Source organism: Pezoporus occidentalis, unplaced genomic scaffold (genome assembly GCF_034315485.1).
Source record: "Pezoporus occidentalis ecotype Australia unplaced genomic scaffold, CSIRO_AGI_Poc_V1 ctg118, whole genome shotgun sequence".
NCBI classification, from domain to species: domain Eukaryota; kingdom Metazoa; phylum Chordata; class Aves; order Psittaciformes; family Psittacidae; genus Pezoporus; species Pezoporus occidentalis.
The window spans coordinates 844,148-869,113 of NW_026912972.1; the positions used below are offsets into that span (position 1 = coordinate 844,148).

A 24,966-nucleotide genomic window follows, 5' to 3' on the forward strand; every position below is an offset into this window, starting at 1 on the left:
AAACACTGCTCCCTCTCAAAACAGCTCAGTCTATCTCTTGAAGGGTTCATTAAAATGAGAACGTGAGCTGTTAACTCAAGTACTTCCTAATGCATCAGCCAGATGAATTATTTCCTAACAGAATATAAGCAATATTGCACCATCCTTCTTGTTGGCACAGTATACAATAGTTCTGTCCATCATGAATCATAAATAATAACCTTGGATTTGAGAGTAAAATTCTTTGCATGCATTCTGTGCTGCCCTAAAAGCCAATATATGTATATGACATACTTGCACCAAGGGCTATTGGCTCTGGCTATGAAAGGGTTCTAAGTCAAACCCTCACCCTGACCGACATACAGGCATTATAAAGCCAAGAGAAGGAAAGCGGAAGCAGCACCTGCTGCAAACACAAGTGGATTTTGTCATTGGAAGAGGAAGCATCTCATTCTGTGAAAGAGGACTCTGGAAACAGAATACATGAGCGTTGATGTGTCTGAGAGCATCTTTTGCAAGGGGATAGTACTTGGGTATTCACCACCTTGGACGACAGGACATGAGCACAGATATGCATCCAAACACACAAACAATTCTTTCACCATTTGAAAACTGGAAACTATTGGGTAGAAAAGCCCTTCTTGGTATTAAGCCTTAGAATGTCCCCCAGGGTATGCAAAGGGCAGTGTGGGGAAGGTGACATCTCTTTTCTGTTTCTCTTTTTTGTCTCTAAAACCTAAACTCTTGACTGCAGGGCCCATCTGGAGAGTTTGCAGGAGTTAGATCATCAGGATGATCCAACAAGAGAAGGAACAATATGTTTCTTTATGTGAAGTGATCTGTGTAATCACTACTTCCAAAGGCCTTCGCTCCTGTGGCGAATGCAAGTGGCAGGGCACAGGAATGGTAACATTTTTGATTCACGAAGGAAATCTTCAGTGAAACATCATTACGTCAAAAGAGATGCTCTAAAGGGCAAGACAGCAGCCAGTCTTCCAGCCAAGATCAGAGACGGCAAATCTTCCCCCAGATCACCTGAAACTTGGAATTGCAGTTGCAAAGTGCTTTTAAGTCTAGCATAAGGATTCAGCTTCCTTTCCTTAAATAAGGTCATACTGCCTTTAAGTGCAGCACAAAGGCGGCAAGACATGAAAAAGATTTATGGCCTGTACTTTTAGGCATGACATCAGTCTCAGAAGACAGACAATCTCTGACTGGGATTGCAATTGTCCCATTAGAGAATTACACCAAGTGGTAAAGGCAGTAAAGAACACAATTTCATTTTTATTGAAATAGATTGTAGGGATCCTTACCACAAAAGCTGCCTTGTCTTGATTCTCCCAGACAGTTCTTATCACTGGCAAGAAGTCTGCTTTACAAACTGCTTATCTAGAATTTGGCTTCCAAATTAACCTTGGGTAGGAGACTGGTAAGAACCTAGATATTTGATGTTCTGCAGCAAACAAGCTTCATTAACAAGAAGGGTGACCATAACTGCTTTAAGACAAGGCAGAACATAGCAGCTTAGCAGCTGGCTAAGACTGGATTGTACAAAGAATCATCTATCCTCTTTAGACTAAAGACTTGAAAAACTATTGTCATCCTGCTTGTTTTATCTGGTCTCGGCCTGCTGGCTGAGTAAACCAGGTAGCCCTTGGATCCAAGAGTAAGGTCCATACAGGAAATAGTGCCATTTGCTCTCCACATTTCTGTGACAGCACAATTTTCTCTTTCACCGCTGAAGAGGATGGGTCTCAGCCCCTACCCGCAGCGTAATTCCTCTCAGTCTGAAAGTGTGAACACACACAGCTGACTGGAGGAAGCTGTTTGGAAGAAAACATTCCACACAGATGGTTAGTTCCAAGTGCCTGTGGCAATGAACTGCTCAGATACAGTGGCTGAGGAAACTTGGTCAGTGTCAGATATGACAAGAAAGGGGAGAACACCTTCCATGTGAGGAACTTGTGCTTCCCCAGAAGGTGATGGGGTTCTTCAGAAGAGTCATGCACCTCAGAAACAGGGGAGCTGAACTTCAGCATTTCCTTGTGGTGTGATCAGCAGAAGGGAGAGTCAGTCTGAGGTATCCACGCTCAGCTCAAGGCAGAACATCTCACAGCAAAGAACTAAGACCAAACTGGCATCTGCATCTTTAGAGTTAACCCAGGGGTGGGAGTTTCCACCAGAGCACAAAAGGACACCAGTCACTACAACCACAGGAAAACCACCTTCATCTTGTGGTATAAATCTGAACAGAGTGCTTTCAGAATAGAATAAGATGTCAAAATAGACTGGGGGGAGGTGGGGAGATAAGAAAACCTCTTCCCCCAGGTAGAACACTTCTTCATTATACATTCTCAGTGTGGGAGAAAGGTCCACAGATAAAACCAAACCTCACACGGGTGGCCTGAGGCTGCAACATAACCTTAGAAGACACTGGCGTACTCTTGGGTTCAGACTGACAAACATGCCAGGAGAGCTGGTGGGCATCACACACTTTAGACCGCTCTAGTGGCAATGAGGAATCCAGGCCACAGCCTGTAAGGCTCACAGTGACGGCCCTACACAACCATCTGCTGAATGAGAGAGCACAGCAGGAACACAATCTGCCTGGCTGCAAAGGTCTTGGAGCTGAATGACAGAGCTTATATACATCCTAACTGTGAGCGCACACAGAGATTAGCACTTGACACTGGGAAATAAAGACAGCGAGGAAGGGTACCTCAAGGGAAATACAGAGGGTGTATTAATGCATGTGGGTAACAACTCTGCGAGTTAGAAAAGTGCCATATTAACCTTATGTCTCCAAAAATACCATCAAGGCCATCAGACTTTCCTGCCATACATTACAGTAGCATTTTGTTTTCACACATAGTACCTACAAGATATATATCGCTGTCATTCAAGGGGAATCATTTCAATTAAGCATGACATGACAAGAGACAGGCAATTACAACTGCGCACAGCGCTCACAAATGTGCAGTTCTAGCATGCTAACCACTGAGATACCCAGCTATTAGCACTTAGCACACAACTGAATGAGAAAAAGAACCAAAACCATAGTGAGGTAATTGTAAAACTCAGCACAGCAAATCCTGCTATAGTAACAATTGGTCTACTCAGAGCAGCAGGCTGCTGGGCATAAATCAGTGCATATGATCAAAGATGGCTTTAAAGCCAAACTATTTTACTGTAGCAGTTCCTGAAACAAAGTTAAGCCAATTAAACAAAACCCAATATTGCTTCAGACTACAGATCACTGATACCCCTTCCAAAAAATGCCAGCTTCTTATCAAGCAGCAGAAAGTGCCCTGACATTAATACAGGAGATGAAAAGCAATCTCTGTTACTTTGTCAAGCAAGCATTCATTATAGTCTGTACCTGGCTGATATGTACAGCAGAAACCTGGGCAGAACACACAGATGAGTGGCTTGGAGAGTTTGGCAGAGATTTGCAGGGTCCAATTGAGAGCTGCTGTTTCTTCCTTGTTGCAACGATCTTCTGAGCAACTGAAGAAAAACAGAGCATACAAGAAGGTAAGCTATAGTATACACTGGAAAATACAGTGTGGCATAAGAACACAGAACAAACAATACACAAAAGAAGGTTTTCCATTGCCAAAGCCTACTCCAAGGCATCTGGGAGAACTTAGAGCACCTTCAGGGCCTAATAGGGTGACAAGAAACCTGGAGAGGGGCTTTGGACAAGGACCTGTAGGGACAGAACAAGGGGAATGGCTTTAACGTGCCAGAACAGGGGAGACTGAGATGAGCTCTTAGGCAGAAGCTCTTCCCTGTGAGGGTGCTGAGGCGCTGGCACAGGGTGCCCAGAGAAGCTGTGGCTGCCCCATCCCTGGCAGTGTTCAAGGCCAGGTTGGACACAGGGGCTTGGAGCAACCTGCTCTAGTGGAAGGCGTCCCTGCCTGTGGCAGGGAGCTGGAACTGGATGAGCTTTAAGGTCCCTTCCAACCCAAACCAGTCAGGGATCCTATGAAACATCCAATTAAGACGGCAGATGCCGATCTTCCACGATATGTTCCATGTGAGACTCCAGCTCCATTCTCCACATGGATGAAATTGTTCCACAGCTCTTACTCCACCAGGTGAGCACCAGAGAACCAGTAACATCCCAGCAGAAGGGGAAGTGGCAGGAGTTACAAAAAGCAATGCCAGGAATGCTGTAACAAGCTCAATACACGCTTTAACACCACACTAACAAAGCTTATATGCATGCATTTTTCATTCTTCTTTGGAATATCCTCCTTGCAGATAGAACATAAAGATGAACAACAACCAGGCTCAAGTGTGTCTCGCTGCCATTTACTAGTACAGTCCTGAAAGGTGTCCTGCATCACAGGAGGAAAGATGTCCATTAGGAAAGCTTCACTCCTAGTCCAAGCTGGTTTAGTTTACAAGGAGAGTATTCTCTGCTGCTGCTGAGGAAAATAAGGTGAACTTCCCTTCCTTACTGGATACTGCATCAGGATGATCAGTTTTGGAAACCACAAACTTAAAGCATTTAAGGTCCATTCCAACCGAAACCATTCTAGGATACATGATTTTAGGAAACAAACACTAACTGGAATAATAAAACTGATGAAGGTTTCCTGGCACAGAATACCTTGATTAGTGATGCCACCCACCCCACCCCATCCCATCCCATTTCCTTATGGAAAGAAACTAAATTCAGCTTCACTGCATGCAGTCACCTCCATGAAGTGAAGCACTTTATGCAACTGGTGCAAAGGAGTCTGCAGTCACTTGCACCGCCTCCACCAAAGCCAGCCAGGGAGGCAGAACAGCACCAGTTATTGGCATCTACTTAAAAAGCCACGCAGAAGCTGCTTGCAATGAAACTAACAGCATTCAATCTGTCTGGTTCAGAAAATACAGGAAGATATTTATGCAAGCGCCACCATTATTTTCCCCAATACACTGTAACACAGGCAGAGATCTTGGGCAGCAGCAGAAGCGCACAATTTCTTCTCAGATGAATGCAATGCTAATAATAAACTGGTCTGTGGGTTCTGTTTTTCATGTAAATGAATGATGCCACAGCCATGATTTAGTGAGAACACATCGTGTAAAAAATGGCTCCTATATATGAAGAAGCAGCTTCATTAGTTACATCCCACCTCCAATAGGCCTCTTATCATCCTGAAAGGATGATATCAATTAATTTATCTTCCCCTGGCATATTGATCATAACCTTCATCAGCTAATCATGTTTAAATTACAGAGGAATATCGTGGCACTCTGTCATTTCAGACCCATTGGTTTATCGATCTGGAGCCTGGAAACCATGTATTCAACTATTTTAAAACACATTAGTGGATGCAAAGAGCAAACCGAAGGTCAGCTTTTAGCATATGCACATGGATTTGTCTTCATCGTACACGGTAAAGACCTAAATTAAGACCAAAACTGAATTAAAACCCACATGTGAATGAAAACCACCTTCCCAGCAAAAGCATCCACTCTCTCATGGGAGAGGTAGTTAGTCAAGGGAAATATTTACCTCTTTGCTTCCATCTGAATACAGGTGTGTCTGGAGCAGCACATTAACATATATAATGCAGTCTTGCCGAATGAGGAAAGCACAAAGAAAATATAACCTAAGCCAGGCTGAACTCACCTACTCAAACACACGAAGGGAACGCTAGCCGAGTACTACAAAAGCAGACACAAAGAGGATAAATAAGTTTTCAAATGCAAAAAGAAGAGTACAAGCTGTTACGCTAGAACTGTGAATGACTCCAGAACTAGGAATTACTGATGTGTGGATTACTCTTACTCACAAAGCGGCTGGGAATGAAACCTTACACAGAGCAGCACAAAGGGTAACTTACCCTGTGCACTGTAAAACAGGTCAAATAGCAGCCTAAGCTCTAATGTTCCCTACTTGGAGTTGTGCTGTGAGTTCTAGAACAGCCCATTCCCTCTGTTCGAAAAATGTGTCTGTTAGAAAAAAAGTGTCCCCTTAATGGCAACCCCCTTCTGAGCTGCCAAACCCTCCCAATTCCCCCTCCGTTTCAGCAACAAGCCTAACATTCCGCCTGAGCACAGTTCCTTCCGTGTCTCCCCTCTCTTCATTAGGGAACCTACTCTGCTTTGAGCCACCAAACAGTTTTTGCTTCTTTCATTGAGGTCCTGTAGCTGTCACTCCATAATTAGACCACATTCAATATTCAAGTGCTCAGAGCTACTTGCCCTTGGATATGATGGAGATACAAACTTCACAAGTATCTAAAGGAGGACCCTGACCCTTCGAAGTCTGCGACATATGAAAGATGTGACTGATCATCTGTGGAGCAACCACTGGCCTGTCAAAAGACCTACTGTGTTCTTTCTAAAGCTACCTTGAGAGGAGATGAAACCTAAATCTTGCCCATCAGAAGCCAATAAAAGGGGGGTCAGCACTGTCGTGGTTTAACCCCTGCCAGAAACTAAGCACCACCCAGCCACTTGCTTCCTCCCCCAGGTGGGGATGAGGAGAGAATCGGAAGAGTAAAAGAAAATTCCTGGTTGGGATAAAGACAGTTTAATGGTGAAAGCAAAAGCTGAAGACACAAGCAAAGCAAACAAGGTATTCCTTTAGAACTTCCTATGGCCAGGAAGGTGTTCAGCCAAGACAGCAGGGCTCCATCATGCATAACAGACTTGAGAAGACAAACACCATCACTTCACATGTCCCCCTTTTCTCCTTCCCCCAGCTTTACATGCTGAGCATGATGACCTATGGTGTGGGGTATCCCAGACTAATTCGTATTGGAAGGGACCTTAAAGCTCATCCAGTTCCAGCCCCTGCCACAGGCAGGGACACCTTCCACTAGAGCAGGCTGCTCCAAGCTCCTGTGTTCAACCTGGCCTTGAACACTGCCAGTGCTGGAGCAACCACAATCCATTTCCGCATCTTCTGTTCCACAAAGAATATCCTGAAATACCCCAAACTCAAAATGAAAACCCCACAGACCTGCTGGTGCCTTCAGACATGGGAAGTTTGGGAGGAAAACCCCCACAGCTAAATGCTTGTATAGCAAGAGAGAAACACACCATAATTGTAAGAATGAACACCAGATGCAGAGAACAGACAGGCTGAATTCGTTGTTCAGCCCAAACCCATCTCTATTATTACTTCTTTGTAATAGACTCAAAGTGATCACTCATCAGCTGCTTAGCAGTGGTAGGAAAAACCCTTAAACCAACACATTTTATTTCCAGAGCTACAATTCTCTCCAAGTTCACGCTGCATTTATGAGCAGCTTTGTTGTGTACATACAAATATATTCAAAAGCACGACTTCTGGCCAGTACCACCACTGCTGAAAAACATACAGCAATAAATAGTGTTCTTCAGGAGCGCCTGACGCAAGTTGTGGCCGTACCTAAACATCTTCCTGCTGTTAATGAAAGCCAACTATTGTACTTCATTAACCAACTAAAGGCTACTCAAGAGTCAAAACTGTCAGATTAATACTGAAGTGTCTGTAATTGAAATGTGAGGCCAGAGGAAGCTCCACAATTAAACCAAACGACAGGCTACAAAGGGAGCAGAGAATGCAGGAAAGCAGAAATATTTCTGCCCAAAGCTTTCAGGTTCCATCTCGTCCCTAAGATGATTCAGTGCTTCCGAGTTTCATGTAAGCATACTTGCTAAGATAGGTTTCTAAAACAGATGAATACTGACTTAGTCAGTGGCAGAGACCAAAAATAATCAAGACAGTGACAAGCATTTCAACTGTTTTTCAAGATCAATGGCATTCTCTCTACTTTTATATACGCAATTAAGCTATCGGATACTGAGATTTTTATATTAAGCCATCTATCTGCAGTACAAAAAGCCAATCAAAGTTCATTTGCAAAGTCAAGAACTCTTCTGCAAATAAACAGGGATATACCAAGGATATTTAGAGCCGGTATTTAGCAAATATTTGGTCTTTGGGGAAGACTGATGCCTGTTTCTTGTCCATTTCAACTTGATTTCACAAGGCAGGATGACTACAAGTTACGCTTTGCTTTAAGGCCTTGTTAATCCCATGTGAAATTCTTGGTGTGCAAGATGAATAAAAGGTCCAAGTTTGGAGAGAAAGCTCTTGAGCTGAATGCCTCTTCTTCCATGCCTGACCTAGCTCACCAAAACAGAATTAACCTTCCCACCCCCTGCCACTTTCATCTCCAATACTACTTTTTGTTAGTCAAACCGCTTATTTCTAAGTGGCTCCTGCTAACTTCTCTCCGGCTTGCCTATTGGAAGGACCTACCCGGGCTCACAGTCTCTGAGCTGTAAAGCCATGTTCCCACACCCCGGCTCAGCAGATCTGCATGCAAACCACCACCATCACCACGCCATTGGCATGTGGGGAAAAAATACCTGGATGCTAAGTTTTGCCTAACACAGCTCTCCTGTCCCATGATCAGCTATGTGGGGCTGACAAGGAGAAGCCTGAATTCACTCCTGTGAGGAACAGCGGGTCACCTCCTCTCCCCGAAACCCAGAGCTGCGCCTCCATAATGAAGTGATTCCTCTTTGTGCTCTGTTTCGGAGCTAATCACCATTAGAAATCTTGTTGCCAGAGTAACTGCTCTGACAGAGTTGTCTTTCCTTGGTTCAAAGGGCTGTTCACATGTCAACTCCTTGTGCCGTGTGAGGCTGCTTTGGCGGGGGCAGCCGGGTCTCTCAAATCTCATTAGCACAGCTTCATTCAAGTATAAGGACAAGAAAGGCAGAGAACCGAGGGGAAAAGGCTCCTTACAAGAAGTTCAAGACACAAGGTAAGGCTGTCTCATCTAGCAACGCACTTCTTGAAACTGAATGCACAAAAGTATCTCTGCATCACACAATAGATGCATTTAGGGAAACCTCCTTTAGCCCAGACCTGATCTCTCCTCAGTTTTAACATGGGTCCTGGAAAATGTCCAGAGGTATCAACAGTCTGATCACTGCTCTTTCCCAAAAGGCAGTTACCACTGCACCCTTTGTGTGGTTGTTTCTTTAAGCAAGGAACACTTGATATAATAAAAGGGAAGACTCCAGGAATATAATACCTGTAACATCTGGCAATATTTCTCTTCTCAGTTATCACCGGTACAAGAGTATTTAGGAGATGCAAACAGTTGTCTTGAATTACAACCAATTTAAACCAAAATTGGTTTCTCATGAAAACATGTATAAGGACCATTCATCTCACTGTGTGTCCAACGCAGTGAGTAAACACTGGCCTCAGTGAAAACCTGCCACTCTGTGCAAGAGATGGGAAGGCAAGAATCATGCAGTATGTTTGCTTCCATTTACTGACAGGCAGAAAATAGCTTTTGGCTGAAGTCAGAATGCTCATGGCTGAACTGAAAAACAACAGAAAGGATAAACACTCATGAATACCTATTATAACTGCTGGGGGAAAGGGGAAAAAAAAGCCCAAACCCACAAAGCCCTCCAAAACAACTGGAAGTTTACACAAAGATTAACTTTCATCTCATGCAATACTCCCCCATACACAGAAATCACTTTGAACGACAAACAACATCACGTCTCAAATTCAAATGCTCAATTCACATGAGTGATCTGTGAGAGGTGAAGAATGAGTGCCATTAAACCCCAATGCTCTTGCCAAGCTGAAGGGCCAGATTTCTGAAAAGGAAAGCTGGCTTTTTGAAACCCTATGACAAACTTTAACTCTTCTTGCAAACTTGCGTGTTGGAGCAACACTCATGACGGTTACCGATCTCATGCACTTACAGGCCTTCAAAAGATCTCTGCCTACCAAATGCATAGAATAATAACCTTACTGCAACCGGTGCTAAACCAGATGCTCGATAAGATGGTGATTTATAAGGAAGGCTAAGTAATACATGCACTGTACTGCACCTCTGACAAGAGCGTGCTCTCACTGTAAAGTCAAAGGCCACAGTGGTACTTTTAAGTCTGAGAATATTTACATTTCATCATGAGGCTTTCTTGAGAAATTGGATTCTCTGCTTAAATGATAACAATTGTGAAAAGGGAGTTTTACACAAGGACAAGGTAAAAACAACTGTCTTTGTGCTTTAAATTGAAGGGAAATAGCTTCAGAAACATCACAATCGTCACCCTCTATTTTCAGACACCGAACATGAGGACAACCAAGAACACCACCATCCAGCTTGACCCCAAGCTGCTTGTGTCCCATCTGGAGCTGATGTGCTCATCTCTTGCTTCCTCCCCATCTTTGTTAGAATCCCAGACTGGTTTGGGTTGGAAGGGACCTTAAAAGATCAGGCAGTTCCAACCCCCTGACATTATCCAGGCACATCCCTGCACTCAGTGCCTGCACATGCAGCAGGCTAAAGGGTCTCTGCAAGCTGGTTTGAACAATGTGCAGATTTATGCTTCATATTCCATGTTTACAATAAGTAAGTGTTCAATAAAAATCAATTTATTCCACAATTACATATTAGAGGCGAAGCAGTAATAACTGCAAGAGCAAGCACTAACCACAACTGCTTCTGAATGGGAAACATTAATGTAAGCACCCATTATTAAGGCCATTGTGCTTGTTATTTTGAATTCAATCCATTTTTAAGGCAACTTTTATACTTCTCTGTTTCAAGGGCAGCCTGGCATAATGTGCTATAACACAGAAATGAGTGCTGAACACCTCTAGTATCTGGGCTTGGATGGGGGTATTTCTTGTCTCCTTTTGGGCTGGGGGGAAGCCAGTTTGTATTGCATGTGTCCTGCATGTCTTGCCAATAGATTTTCCTGTGCTGCTGAAGGGGACATTTCTGCCAAGGGACATCCCCATTATATGTAAAAAAAAACCCTAAGTCTCATCCTCAGAACTCTTTCCTGTTTTAGTTCTTGCCAACAATGATGAAGGCATTCCATGTAACATTATTAGCAGTCAGTCTAACACTGTGTTCTTGTGTGCAAGCACCTCTTTATGCAAAACTGAGGCAAGCAGATGCATGAAAGCAGCACACAATAGAGGCTGTAGTTGCATCAGATACCACTTCTAGCAGGAAAATCAGGTGAAGAACTTTTTAACCCAGGTCTTTCCAGTGATCTGGCTTATGCTGCAGTCCAACAGTAAGGTAGTATGAGCACAACATTTAGCCAGACGCTTCTCAACCTATTCTTCGTTGCACAAACAGTGCGCTGTAAAGCCACACGTGTAGAGATGAGTCATGATTCTGCACCAAACACAAATCCACTTGACACTCTTATTAACTAACTTCCATTTCACTTTATAGCATGACCAGCAAGAGTAGGAAAAGGAAGTGAGCAAGATTCAAACTATCTGACCAAAACAGTAACAGTTTCTATAGTGCAAAGCACCAAAAGCATTAGGAAGTCTTACAGCACAATGTGCTTGGTTTACAAAGCTTTGCTTCTTGAAACAGTCTTTTTATATACATGCATGATACCTGTGATTTTACTGCTTGACTAAACCACACTTAACTTTGAAGTGCTGGGTAGTCATATAAAGCAGAGAGCTTTCACTCCTCTATTGTTTCCCCGTACTTTCCAAGCACCTATGTGGGATCTAGAAAGGAAAGCATCTCAACACAGCCTTCTGGTGAAGCAAGGTACTTCACATGGGACATGCCTCTGCCTCAGTGAGAACCTGGCAAGCACAGAGATGTGTAAACCACTGTATACATTTTAAGTGCTATCACTCTATTTCTGCTATGTGAAACTTCTTGCTTTTGCAGGCTCAAAAGACTCAACAAATGAAAACAGGTACTTCAAGAAAGACAAACTACAGGAGACATGGTATTAAACAATGCCAATGCCAAAGCAAACCTGCTCTAGTTGAAGGTGTCCCTGCCCATGGAAGGGGCTTGGAACAGGATGAGCTTTAAGGTCTCTTTCAACCCAAACCAGGCTGGGATCCTATGATTCAGCTGGCAAGTCAAAAGGTAACATGCTATTAAAATAGCTGCCTAAGAACAAAGGCATCTCCACCATGATTTCATGCCATGGAAAGACAAGCAGCTTCCTACACTATGCAGGTAAAATCATGCAAACAAACTGATCTCTTAAGTATTAATATTGATAGTTGTTGTTACAAGCAAGTGTGTTAACATGAAGCAAAATCCTTGGCTAGCTGTGAATGACTACGATACAATGATAGAAAAAACCTGCCTTGTCTGATTAACTCGTTGTCTTCCTTGTGGTATATGTTTTACTATAAAGCTGTAATTTAGACAAAAGCTTATTTAAGATTAATCCAGTGAAAGCTTCAAAGTCGCTCCCAAAATAGGAAGACAAATTTTAATACAGGAGCCAATTCTTACCTGAATTCCCTTTATCTCATTACATTAAAACAAATTTGTCTTCATTTATGTCTCCATTACCTTGTAGGGCTGTTAATTTGCTGGATATGAAGCTATTGTGTGATTGCTCCTTTTATTTGAGGGATTTAAATTCTGACTATAATAAACAGTTACCTTCAGGGTGGAACAAAGTCAAGGCTACTCATGTAATACTCATTAATGGAATAAAAATAATTGCCAACATAACCCACATTACAAAGAAGTCAGTGGTTTTATTGTGTGATTACAAAGGATTCTCAAAAGTATTAAAGTTGCATCTTATTGCTAAGGCACACCATTATCTCACCCTACTAAAACAATTTTACAGCTCCTCAGATGCAGATTGTTTCCAAGATCTATTTGGCTATTTCATAATACAAGTAATTAGGAAATGCATGTATGAACACACATTTTATACTGAAAAATACCTTTTCATGTCCACCACAGTTAATAATTGAGTTCAGCTACAACAGGCTAAGTTCAGTGTTAGTGTGTCTAGAAGACGTCATACAATTCTCCTTAAAATCAATTTCAAAACACACCTTCCTCGTACCTTTGTTTTTTTGTGATGCTTTCACTGAGCTACGTATTTCCGCTCTGGCTCTTCAGAAACAGCAACTTTTCCTGTCTTACCAGGCACAAAAATTGTTAGGAATAAGACTCACTATTAAATATCTTGAATCAATGCCACAGGTATGACTAACACTGTGTATCACTCACTCCCAACTGTGATGCAAATCACTGTCTCCCCAGATTAGGTAAGCAAGTATATCAATAAATCACAGAATGGTTAGAGTTGGAAGGAACTTTGTGTGACCTATATGGAAGAACAAACAGTTTGCTAAGCAAACCCAACAGTAATACTATGGCAACATCCAAAGGATGCACAAACACATCATTGCTTCTAAAAAAGCGTAAGTTCTAGATGGTCACCATCAACATCAAGAAGTACAGCAACGTTCTTGTCCTTCAAAACCTTCCTCAAAACAAACCACCAGGGAGCTAAATAAGATTAAATAAGCCACCTCAGCTGAGGAGTTACTTATCCACCAAGCCACCAAAACCTACCTCTCAGACACAATCATTTCCATTAGAAAAAGCTTATTGTAACCAAGACTGCTGCTTCACTCACAGGTGGAATAAATCCTGCTCCAAAAACACTCTCCACAAATCCAACAGCAATATAAAGTCATCTTCTCTATTACTAAAGGCTAAATTCTGTATTTGTTTTGTTTTCTGTGGCTTTTCTGCACATTCAGCTGTCATAAAAGCAGTTTCCCACCAGAGCAGAAGCATCATAGAGCATTTAACATCAATCTCACAAAACATATAAGTCCCCCTTTGCACTTTAATCATTTGCTAACAGTTACAATAAGATTGTATTAAATATTTAAACTGCCCTACTTAATGCAATTTACCTTCAAAGGTCCATTTCCAGAGAATGAATTCGAATGATATAAATGTCGAACACTTGATCAGATTTATTGCGCTGAGGAATATTTCTCTTGATACAGATCTGAGGAGTGAAGGCTAATGGCTTGAGTTTTATTACTTTTTAAGCACTTAATGGGGAAATTTAGACATTTTCACAAGACTAAGCTTCAGCCAGAATGGAGCATTTGCAGAATGACAGTGCAGAAGAAAGCTGTGCCATCGCTTTAGAGACTACCAGTTCAATGGTGTTATTAATGGAGAGACGAATGTGAAGTATTTATCCAGATAATTTGTCACACAACAGTTAGGCCTGAGTGCCTCTCTGCTAAACAGGGATAGGGAAGAAAAGTGGAAGACAAGCAGAAACTGCTGCCTGCAGCCAAATACCTGTACTGAACTGGGACCAAAATGCACAACCCTAGGGGAAGAGCAGCAACCTGCTCTAGTGGAAGGTGTCCCTACCCATAGTAGGGGCTTGGGACTGGATGAGCTTTAAGGTCCCTTCCAACACAGACCAGTCTGGGATTCCATGAAGACAACTAAAGTCACACAGCTTGTAAAATAAGTAGCTAAGTGATGCTGCTCAAGCTAAAATGAATCAGTTCCTGCAGGTGAGCAACGGATACACACTGGTTAGTTACCCAAGCACTGACAAATTACAGATAAAGCTACCACCTTCCCATTCCAGCCATGTCTTCCATAAACACACAAAGTGCTTCCAAAATACAAATAGTTTTGCTTGTCCAAAAAGATTTTATTTTTTAAAACTGGAAGACAGGAGGGAGTCCTCAGATTTCAATTAATGTTGAGATACTTATCCAATCCATCATCAAATGCTATAAATTTCCTACATTTCTCATTAGTTACACCATTGCACAGCTTAAATCTAAACCTACCTTTCCTCAAGACTGTAAATTATGATGCCTAAGACACAAGCAACTGTATCAGCCATCAGAAGAGGCATAAATGATGAGTGCAAGTCAATTTTATCTACGTTAAACTGAAGCTGATTTACTCCCCATCACTTTCTACACAACAGTATCTCCAGCAGAAGTGCTTCTAGCACACTACATCTCTTGGAGTCTGCATACATGACTTGAAGTTGGCAATGGCCCGTCTTTACTAACGTTAATGAGTTTTATGCACAAAATCCAATTTTCTATGGAAAAAAGTCTTTCATCAGCATCTGCCAATAATGTTCCTTCATTAAATGCATACAGGGAAAGGTTTATTTTCCTTCAAGCTCTACATTTAAAACCATTCTGGTGACTCTGAAAAGCATCTTCAGCCTTTTCAAAGGGCGCTTTGAAAGATACTCCAGAAGGTACCTAACAGCTTGTTATCTTGTATGCACGCAGTAACAAACTTGCTTGTCTCCCACTTCTCTTCCCTATCCCTGTTTAGCAGAGAGGCACTCAGGTCTAACTGTTGCGTGACAAACAATATGTAACACGCAGCATCTTGTGTGCTGAGAAGTCTTGGGGTTTACCATACTGAACCCAAAAGGAATAAGCATTCATACATTTATTAACAAAACTGTTTGCTTTTTGGTCTTATAACAGCTTTCTAATAATTACTCTTCTGCATTAAAGCTCCTGCAGATGATGAACCAGCACTCACTCTGAGCAAGATATTACTTTCCCTGTAGTTGCTACCAACCCTGCAAAGCCTGGCTGACAGCAGCACACTGCTTTACTTACATCCAAGGACTGAGAACAAGTCCTAGATATTCCTTTTAAAACCCAATATAACGGTGTTCCACAAGCAATTCACAAATGCATGATCACCACATGAACACACATTCCCATTTCTCTATAACATCTGCTTCACGCTTACTAACATTGGTTATTGATCTTAAATCCACTGCCAAGGGATGGCACTGGTTTCCCCAGACGATGGGATGACTCCTGACCATACAGGAACACTGTGGGTGTTGTCAGCTCTGTCCAGTGCTCATGGCCACAGCAACACTCAGCAGCACCCTCCCTTCTCCGGGCATTGCTGGATCTCACCCCATCATCATAAGGACAAAGATCCTTCCTTGGAAGAAGCTCTACTGGAAATGAAGGCTTAAATCATGCTGACTGTGACGGCACCCATCAAGAAACCGCTTCTCCCAAACCTCAGATGCTAGGCAGTTCAAATGAGCAAGGAAAACTCTTTCCTTCCTTACACAGCCTCCGTGTGTTTAAATCTCATCCTGGTGGGAGCCAGCTTATTGACATGACATTTGCAGCACCTCAGGCACAGGCATTGGCAAGAAAAGGATGAGCCCATCACACAGAGCAGTTGGCAGCATTAAGTAACCGCCAAGAAAACAGGAATTTTAACCCCAAACCTCTCCAAGTTCTTAATGAACTGAGGGTCTGCACAGGGAACAACCAGTTGACACCAAACCAGTTTGCAAGAGTCTCCATTTTCTAGTAATCCCTTAATAAAAGTAGTTGACCCCTGTGCCCAACAGCCACATTTAATGGTAGGATAATTTTCGTAACAGAGGCAGCCCACACAGTGCTATCCATCAGCTCACTGCTTCAAATAGAGCATGCACTGATAAAACCAGCCTACATGGATCACAGGAAGATTACCACCTGTAAAGGCAAAATTAATGAAATGCTAAAATACATATAAACGGGCTACTCAAAAAGTAGTTTTATATTCTACAGACTTAGCTCTGACTTATACAATACAATACTATGTCGTATTCTTTGTTTTCCACCAAACAGTAACTAGATCTTACAATGGAAAGAGTTTGGCCATGTGCACATGCACAGCTCAAACAAAACCATATCCCAGCCTGGTTTGTGTTGGAAGGGACCTTAAAGCCCATCCAGTTCCAACCCCCTGCCATGGGCAGGGACACCTTCCACTAGAGCAGGTTGCTCCAAGCCCTGTTTAACCATTCAATTTCAGAAGTGAATCCAGATCAAGGGATCTCCATAGAGAAAGAGGAAACACCATGTATTTTAAACACAGCAGCAGTGCCGGATGTTTTCTGGCATAGGAATTCAGGAGATTTAATGCCATCACTTATTCTGGCTTACTGCACACACCACCCCCCATACATTCATGCAGCCTTTTAACCTCTGAATACACAAGTGCTAATCCCAGAGAAGCAAACAGGTTCAATAGGATTTGCATATGCATACGGATTAGCTGAAAGGGAATGATTTGCAATGCATTTCAGAAATCCCTTCTGAAGAACAATCTATGCTAATAATAAACTTTGATGTTTAAAACATGTTTGGTACACAACAGAGAACATTACAAAAGGATTATGTTTATTACATCAGTTTTAGATGTTTGATAGCTCAGACAAAAAGCACCCCTTTATTATAAGAGGAAAAAGCAAGCTATTCTCTTTCATAAATGTTACTAAATACACCACAAACACACCCAGGAACAGACAGAAGTTATAGAAGCTAATAGATATAAACGCACTATCAGCATCTTGGCAAGAGCTTTTTTGTTTGCCAACTCAGATGAAAGAGCTTCAGTGTGCTGGATACCAGCAATAACAAACAAAACAATTACTCTTTGGAATCTCAAGGGATTGCTACAAATACCACAGCACAATGCACCAACAACCCCCAGGCTTCCTACTGCCTCCTGCCTTTGTTCTAACAGACTGCTTTCTACCCTGAGCACAGGTTTTGTTTCCAGGAGCTCCAAACCCCCTCTGGTGATGCTCTGAGCAGGTTGGTGGTGGTCTCACAGTTTTATAGTAAGGGGCAGAGGGCATCTTCCCTTAGGTTTGCTCTTGGGACAAGCCCCCTTGTCAAAGTGCAGGTACTCTCACTCTCTTTCCAGCTTCTGTTACAGCTCCACCAGGAACTGCAGCATGGCAAAATATAGGGATGTATTTCCGTAATTCAACCTAGCTAACAGGACATCTGACTTATGTCTATTCCTCTACTGAGAGTAAGGCTCTGCAAGAAGCAAGACAATTGAGCAGCAGTGATATTTTCCCAAGGTACTAGACACAAACAGCAACACAAGAGCCTAACACAGACTGTAAAGTGACAAGGAATAGATCAGCACATGAAAATCTAAGCCAAAAATTAAAAGCATGCTTCAGCATGTTAAAACCCACCATGTATTCAGGGAGGCTGGTATGTAAAACACCTTGTGTTCTTATTAAAGCAGTGGTGGATTGCTATAGATTGGAAATGATACTCTATGCTCAACATCACAAGGAGGGTAGATACTGTCATTTTCCACATATGCGTACTGAACTGAACACAACCTCCACTTCTGAGAGAAGCAGCACAGTCCTTCAGATGAGCACCTGTGTCACATCAGCACACAGAACTAGGATTTAACCTATGGATGCAATACAGACATTGCTGACACACACATGTTCAACAGTGACTTAATATTTGATAGAGGACCTATTAATATGGTGGGACAATGATAAAACTCCTACTGTATTTGTGATCCTGACTGAGGTGGAACACATGCAGCAATACAATCTCCACGTTTACACCACCAGCTTTCAGAAAAAGCAGAGGGTTTAAAAAATAAGGAATTTTCAAGCTTTTTCCCCCATCCCAGAATTTGCTTCCACTTCAGTTTGTGGTGCTAATGGAAAACAATTCCTAATTGCTTGCAAGCCACGCTATGAATATGATCATAACATTTTATCGCTCACACAGCTTCCATGACCCTATAAAACAGACCGCTTGCGCCTCTCACCCACGGGCCTATCACCAATAAAAACCAATTGACCACCAAACAACTACCACACTTCGTGCCCAGGGTTTCTCTTCAAGTCTGTATTAAGAGCTATGAACCTACTAGAGCAATTCTGAACCTTCAGTACTGAGTTCTTTCACAGTTTGATGGAATGCATCAACATTCTTGTTTCCACCAAGTGAAGGATTTGTGCATGATGAACACAGCCTTTCATTTACTGTACTCTTCAGAGGACGTAACAGAGGTCACCCAGTTCTGCATCACTAGTACCCATGTTTCAAGTAACGTGCCTCACTGCATCCACTTCAAATGAAGACTTAAAGAAAGCGCCATAAAACTGACCCTTTAAAATCTAAGTGTCACATGGAAAGCTCTGCAGAGATAGCTGTTTTCTACAGTGAACGACACACTAACCAGAGCTAGAAACCCTCCTGGAACTTGTACTAGCACCACGTCACCCATCTCCTCTGTACAAACCACAGCATTTAAACGTCATACCCTGGGCTGTACCCCCTCATCCCATTATTTAATTCCAAGAATGTGAAAAACTGATGCAGACGTGTCATTGCAAGATTTCTTTCTCTTCTTTCCTCCACCCGCATTTGAGTCTGGGTGCAGAGATGAAGAAATCTGCCAATGACATGGAGTTGCGTGGGGTGCACTCAGCAAGCTGCAGGGAGAGATGGGATCCAGAAGGGCCTGGACAGGCTGGAGAGATAGGACCGTGTGAACCTCATGGAGTTCAACCAGGCCAAGGCAAGGTCCTGCACATAGACTGGGGCAATCAAACAGCAGACACAGGCTGGGGGAGACTGGATGGAGCAGCCCTAAGGAGAAGGACTTGGGGTGTTTGGTGAGGAGAAGCTCCCCATGACCCAACTTCAGTGTGTGCTTGAGCCCAGAACCCACGTGGAAAGGTAAGAAACTGAAGTTTGGAACTTTTGAACAAGAAACAGCTTAAATATCCCCAGTGTTCAGACTGAAGAGCAGTAACTGAGTCTAGAAACACTGCTCAGCAGTGTCAGGAAGAAACGTGGTGGCAGGGCCAGGATTCCTCATGATGTCACACCCTCCAGGCAGGGGTGAACCCTGAGTCTTTGGCTCACTCACAAGAGGCTATGAAGTCCATTGCCTCCCTCTGTCCCCAGCTGCCATCAGGCCCATTGGCAGGAAGGAAGGGGCTGTAGACCTGGAGCAGTGCCCGGGGACCCCCCCACTCATGCCGTGCTCCATTGACACTGGAATACGACATTAAAACATTCATTTTATGTTTGTTTATAGCCCAATGGGCTCTTGGAAGGGGTCTGAGGGTTTGAAACTTTGGGCTAAGCTGTGCTAATGACATCCCTTTTATTTTGCCTTCATAAAATATAGAAGTAAATACACATATCTGGAGCTGGCAACCAAAAAGGTGTTTCCTGGTGTTGTGGCAGCATGGAGGAGCACAGCAAAGCCTCATCAGGCTGACCCAGGCCATCACCCACCAGCCTAACTAAGGAGCAATGAGAGCAGCACATCGTTTTGGATGCCGCACCGCATCCACGGGTGCCTTCCTGAAAGCTCTGAGCTGTTACTTGCTCAACTCCAGGGAATCCCAGGAGCCAAGAGAAATGTTCCTCAGCTGTACCCTGCACTGTGGTGGCACCACAAATGCCTATCCCAAATGGAAGACGCTTTCAGGCCGTACCTAGTGCAAGAGTGAATATTGCCTCTTCCTCAAACAGCTGTCAGCAGAAGAGGACTAAGACTTTATTTACTTCCCATTAGACTGATTAACATTTCCTAATGAAAACACATCCATAAAAGCTGACTTGATAATACTGATAACAAGTGACAGCCTTTCCCTGCAATCCGGCTGTATGAGGATTAATTTGTCATCTTCCATCCCTTAGTGGAGAATTTGCAATTCAAGGTACCCTCTTTAGACACAGTCCTTCCACATGACATTACAGATACCATTTGGATTTGGAAAGAAAGCATTTCTGGTAAATGTTTACAGACAGACACACTCCATAATGAAAAATTAGTCTGATCTGCAAATAAAGCATCCAAAACCAACAGCAAAAGCACAGCCCCCAAGCTAACTTGTGAGGTCCAAACTGGGAGGCAGCATTGGCAGAAGCCATTGCCCAAACCTAAACAAAACCCAACTCTAAAGAATGCATGTTTTCTTAAGAAAGACATGGCAGCAGCAATGCCATCCATGGGATGTAACACAAGTGAGCTGCATCAAAAATCTTCCCCTAGGTGCATCTGCACAGAATGCGGCAGGTCCCACAATGCCTCAAGAGTGAGGCTCTGAACTCTGACACTGCAGAAATCACAGGATCCCAGACTGGTTTGTGTTGGAAGGGACCTTAAAGCTCATCCAGTCCCAACCCCTGCCATGAGCAGGGACACACTAGAGCAGGTTGCTCCAAGCCCCTGTGTCCAACCTGGCCTTCAACACTGCCAGGGATGGGGCAGCCACAGCTTCTCTGGGCACCCTGTGCCAGCACCTCAGCACCCTCACAGGGAAGAGCTTCTGCCCAAGAGCTCATCTCAGTCTCCCCTGTTCTGGCAGGTTAAAGCCATTCCCCTTGTCCTGTCCCTACAGGCCCTTGTCCAAAGCCCCTCTCCAGGTTTCCTGGAGTGCCCTTTAGTCACTGGAGCGCCCTTTAGTCACTGGAGCTGCTCTAAGGTCTCCCCTTAAGGAGCCTTTTCTTCTTCAGGCTGAACCAGCCCAGCTCTCTCAGCCTGGCTCCAGAGCAGAGCTGCTCCAGCCCTCGCAGCATCTCCATGGCCTCCTCTGGACCTGCTCAAGCAGATTCACATGCCTTCACAGTAGAGTTCAGTATGTACGTACATATACACACACAAGACATACAGTTCTGTGTAATCTTAATGACACATGTGGGTGCCCTTAGGACAGGTTTCATCTCCCCAGAATTAAGAAATTTCAAAGTTCTAAATCTAACATGAACAACCAGGAGGTTTCCAGCATTTTGCCATCCCTGTACAGTTACAGATGTACCCACAGCAACAAAAAGGATCTCCATGCTGAAAGCTTATGTTGAGAGATGTAAATACCTTTTACTCTGATCACTAGCAGGCATACAACCCAAGTGAACTGCTAAGCTACAGGAACAGACTCAATTCTGCACCAAAATTAGATTCAACCCCTTTTGTTTCAATTCAACTGATGGTAAAATTTTTTCCTCTCAATATGTGAATGTTTGCTTCTCCTCCGCCACATCAGAGAACTGCAGAGCTCACAGTTAAATGGGTCAAAGCCAATCTGAACATAAAGCAGGGAAAGAGGTGTAATTATGAATACATCATGAACAAAAATAAAAGCAATTCTTATGCATTAATGGTACATCAAGCTAATTCAAGAAGGCTAAAATCATTAAAAAGGCATCCCGGGGCAGTACACAGTCATTACAACCCTGTGCTGACAGGAAACGTTAAAATAATCATTTCCAGTGTCATTGACAAAATCCATTCTGATAAGTAGGGGAAAAAAACCCAACCCAGCCCTAATTCTTAATTGGGAAATCTGAAGTAAAATGGATCTTATTTGCACTTGATCTGATTTTACAAGATAATTACCCCATTCAACAACTTTGTATTCCAAGTATCAGGAATTTATCAGGCTCCTTCATTGGACACGTTATTAAGCTAATCCCCTGGAACCTGGAATCTGTCTTTCTTATTTCAAAGTGAAATTCAGGGCCTGCTTGGTGCAGCTCCATCTTCAAACTGCATCAAAGGTTAGACCTGAGTGGGACCAGGCTGAAGGTTAACAACAACCCTCTACGATGCTCAAACTTGTGCTCTATGTCAGCACACAAGCTCTTCCACACACCAGCCGACTGTCACATTGCAGATGCCTGAACACTGCCTGCATGTAGAATTTGCAAGCTCCATCACAATACTGGAACAGTTTAATTTGTAAACTATGACTGGGGTATTGGAAAAGGAGGGATTCATCATAAGCACACCCCAAAGGACTAAGAATAAGCACCCTGAGAAGTGCTGACCACAAATTAGTTTTCAGCTTCTTTAAGCATTAACAGTTATCATCACAGAACCATAGAATAGTTAGGGTTGGAAAGGACCTTAAGATCATCACATTCCAACCCCCCTGCCACAGGCAGGGACACCTCACACCAAATTATATCACCCAAGGCCTCGTCCAACCTGGTCTTGAACACTGCCAGGGATGGAGCGTTCACAACCTCCCTGGGCAACCCATTCGAGTGCCTCACCACCCTCACAGGAAAGAATTTCCTCCTTATATCCAATCTAAACTTCCCCTGTTTAAGTTTGAACCCGTTACCCCTTGTCCTGTCACTACAGTCCCTAATGAAGAGTCCCTCCCCAGCATCCCTATAGGCCCCCTTCAGATACCGGAAGGCTGCTATGAGGTCACCATTATCTAAGAATACACAGATGTGTATTCACTATACAGCCTTCATAGAAAGCTGCTGATGACAAAAGGGAAATACTATTGTAAAGCAGTATGTGTGTAACAAAACAGGAACCTATGGACTTGAAGATCTTACAGGTCTTTCCAACCTAAATGATTCTATGGTTCTATACTCTGTTACCATCAACAGTGAGTTTACCAACTCCAATGAAGCACTGTAAGCAGTGTGTTTGGATTTAATAATCATTCAAATTAAATTCTTCTAGCACTCAACCGTGGGGAAAATAGGAAATGAGTTATGAGAGACAGAAGTCGCAACAGATGACCACTAACAGAGTTAAGTGGATGCTTGGAGGGGAAAGATCAGAAATCTGATGTCTAATGTGTGTGCAGTGAAGGAGTAAAAGACCCCTTAATGCCACTTCCATTTCTTCCTCCAAAAGGTAAATCTGCATCACACCGAGGCAGAAAACAGAAACAAGAACTTCAATTTTAGAAAAAGCTTGTAAAACAGCACCTTTTTGTAAAAAAAAGGCTCCAGGGAGACCTTATTGTGGCATTTCAATACCTTAAGGGGACCTACAAGAAAGCTGGAGAGGGGCACTGTATAGGGGCCTGTACAGATAAGACACTGGGAATGGCTTTAACCTGCCAGAGGGTGACTGAGATGAGATCTTAGGCAGATGAGATCTAAGGTCCCTTCCAACCCAAACCAGTCTGGGATTCTATGAAAACTAGAAGTTGGTATGTTAAAGAAAAGCCTACTGTGACTTGGACTAGTAACAGGTGCTTGGACAATGGAAGTTTACAGTTTCAGATTTACCAACTCACTGGCAAGACAGAGTTCCTGAAAATCAGAAGGGAGAGAGGAAGGACAGAGTGCAGCTGGGCTCTAAGTTACCTATGAGAATCTCAGCTGATGCAAACCACCACACACTATTGGACTTGGTTAAAAAACATCCAACAGCAGAAGTTGCTGTGTGCAAAACAAGAGCACTGATCCTAATGTGACTAAAGCAAAGCAAATCTCACCTACTGAACCTGATGCAACAGCTACATTAAGAAAATAACCCCAAATCACCCAAACACCTCAGAATAAAACCCTACCTACAGCAATCAACATCATGCTAAAGGCTGAAAAGAAGTGTTTATCAAGGTGATAAGCCAGCAAAAAGCTGTGGGACCTTGGTCAACATACTGAAATACCCTCACAGACCTAGAAAAGCAAACACTTGGAGCTTAGAAACACCAAGCATTACCTACCCTGGAATATAATCAATAGTGAGTAAATCCTGTACTTAAATCCCAGGAACAGAGAGCTACGCAGCTGGAAGCAAAGTCTAAAACCAATTTCAATACAGAGAAAACAGACTTAATAGGCCTAAACAGCTTCATGTTTTACGTACAGTTACTAATTGTCAACTATTTTTCCTTAGCTACACACAATAAACCCCCCTGTGTTATCCATTAATATAGTAATGAAATGCAGTAACTGGCCTGCACCCCTTTCAAGTTTGCTGAGAATCACAGTTCATTTATGAAGGCGGCTGGCACTGACTCAGGGTTTGCTGAGAATCATAAGAAATGCTTAAGAGCATTTAGAAGACCTCTTCATAGCCTGGCCCTTCTACCCTCCTTTCCCTTTGTTCACTTTACTCCCCTCATCCCTTTCCTTTGTTCACTGACAATATTTACATCAAGAAGTGGTCTTCTGGAGTAACACGATGCTTTCTGATGTTGGATAATTGGTTCCATTTATTCTGCAGAGGACGTGAACAAAAGAGAAGTTATTAGCTGATGCTGTGTGCTGCCTGCTTTTGAGCAAACAGGGCTCCCAAGTCCCTTGAGGGAGATGCAAGAGTCGGAGCCTCCAGAGGTTGTATTGAAGAATTCACTTGAATTTAAAGCAAAGAAAACCAAACACAATCAAACATGATGCCCCCAACTTGCAAACCCCAAGCAACCAGCACCCCACCAAACCTTTAAACCATGGGTATGGAGCTCAACTCACGCAACTGGGCAGACATTTGGCTGCCTTGGTGAAGAGAGGTCCTGATTCCTTTAGTCTAACATGAAGAGGAGCCACTCCAGTTTAACAGCACCTTCAGAGAACATGGCATTAAGCAGAAACCAGCAAGGTAACAGACTGGCTGCACA

The 24,966-nt window shown here is 43.1% G+C and overlaps 1 protein-coding gene across 10 annotated transcripts in view; it reads right to left on the reverse strand.

The window, feature by feature from the left end:
* AGAP1 (ArfGAP with GTPase domain, ankyrin repeat and PH domain 1) overlaps nt 1-24,966 on the reverse strand; it is a 320,146-nt gene that overhangs the window by 177,224 nt on the left and 117,956 nt on the right. For all 10 annotated transcript variants that reach the window (XM_062642581.1, XM_062642573.1, XM_062642604.1 and 7 more), the window contains one exon: nt 3,359-3,486. In XM_062642581.1, coding sequence (XP_062498565.1) covers nt 3,359-3,486 — 128 coding nt within the window. The remainder of the gene's footprint in view (nt 1-3,358; nt 3,487-24,966) is intronic.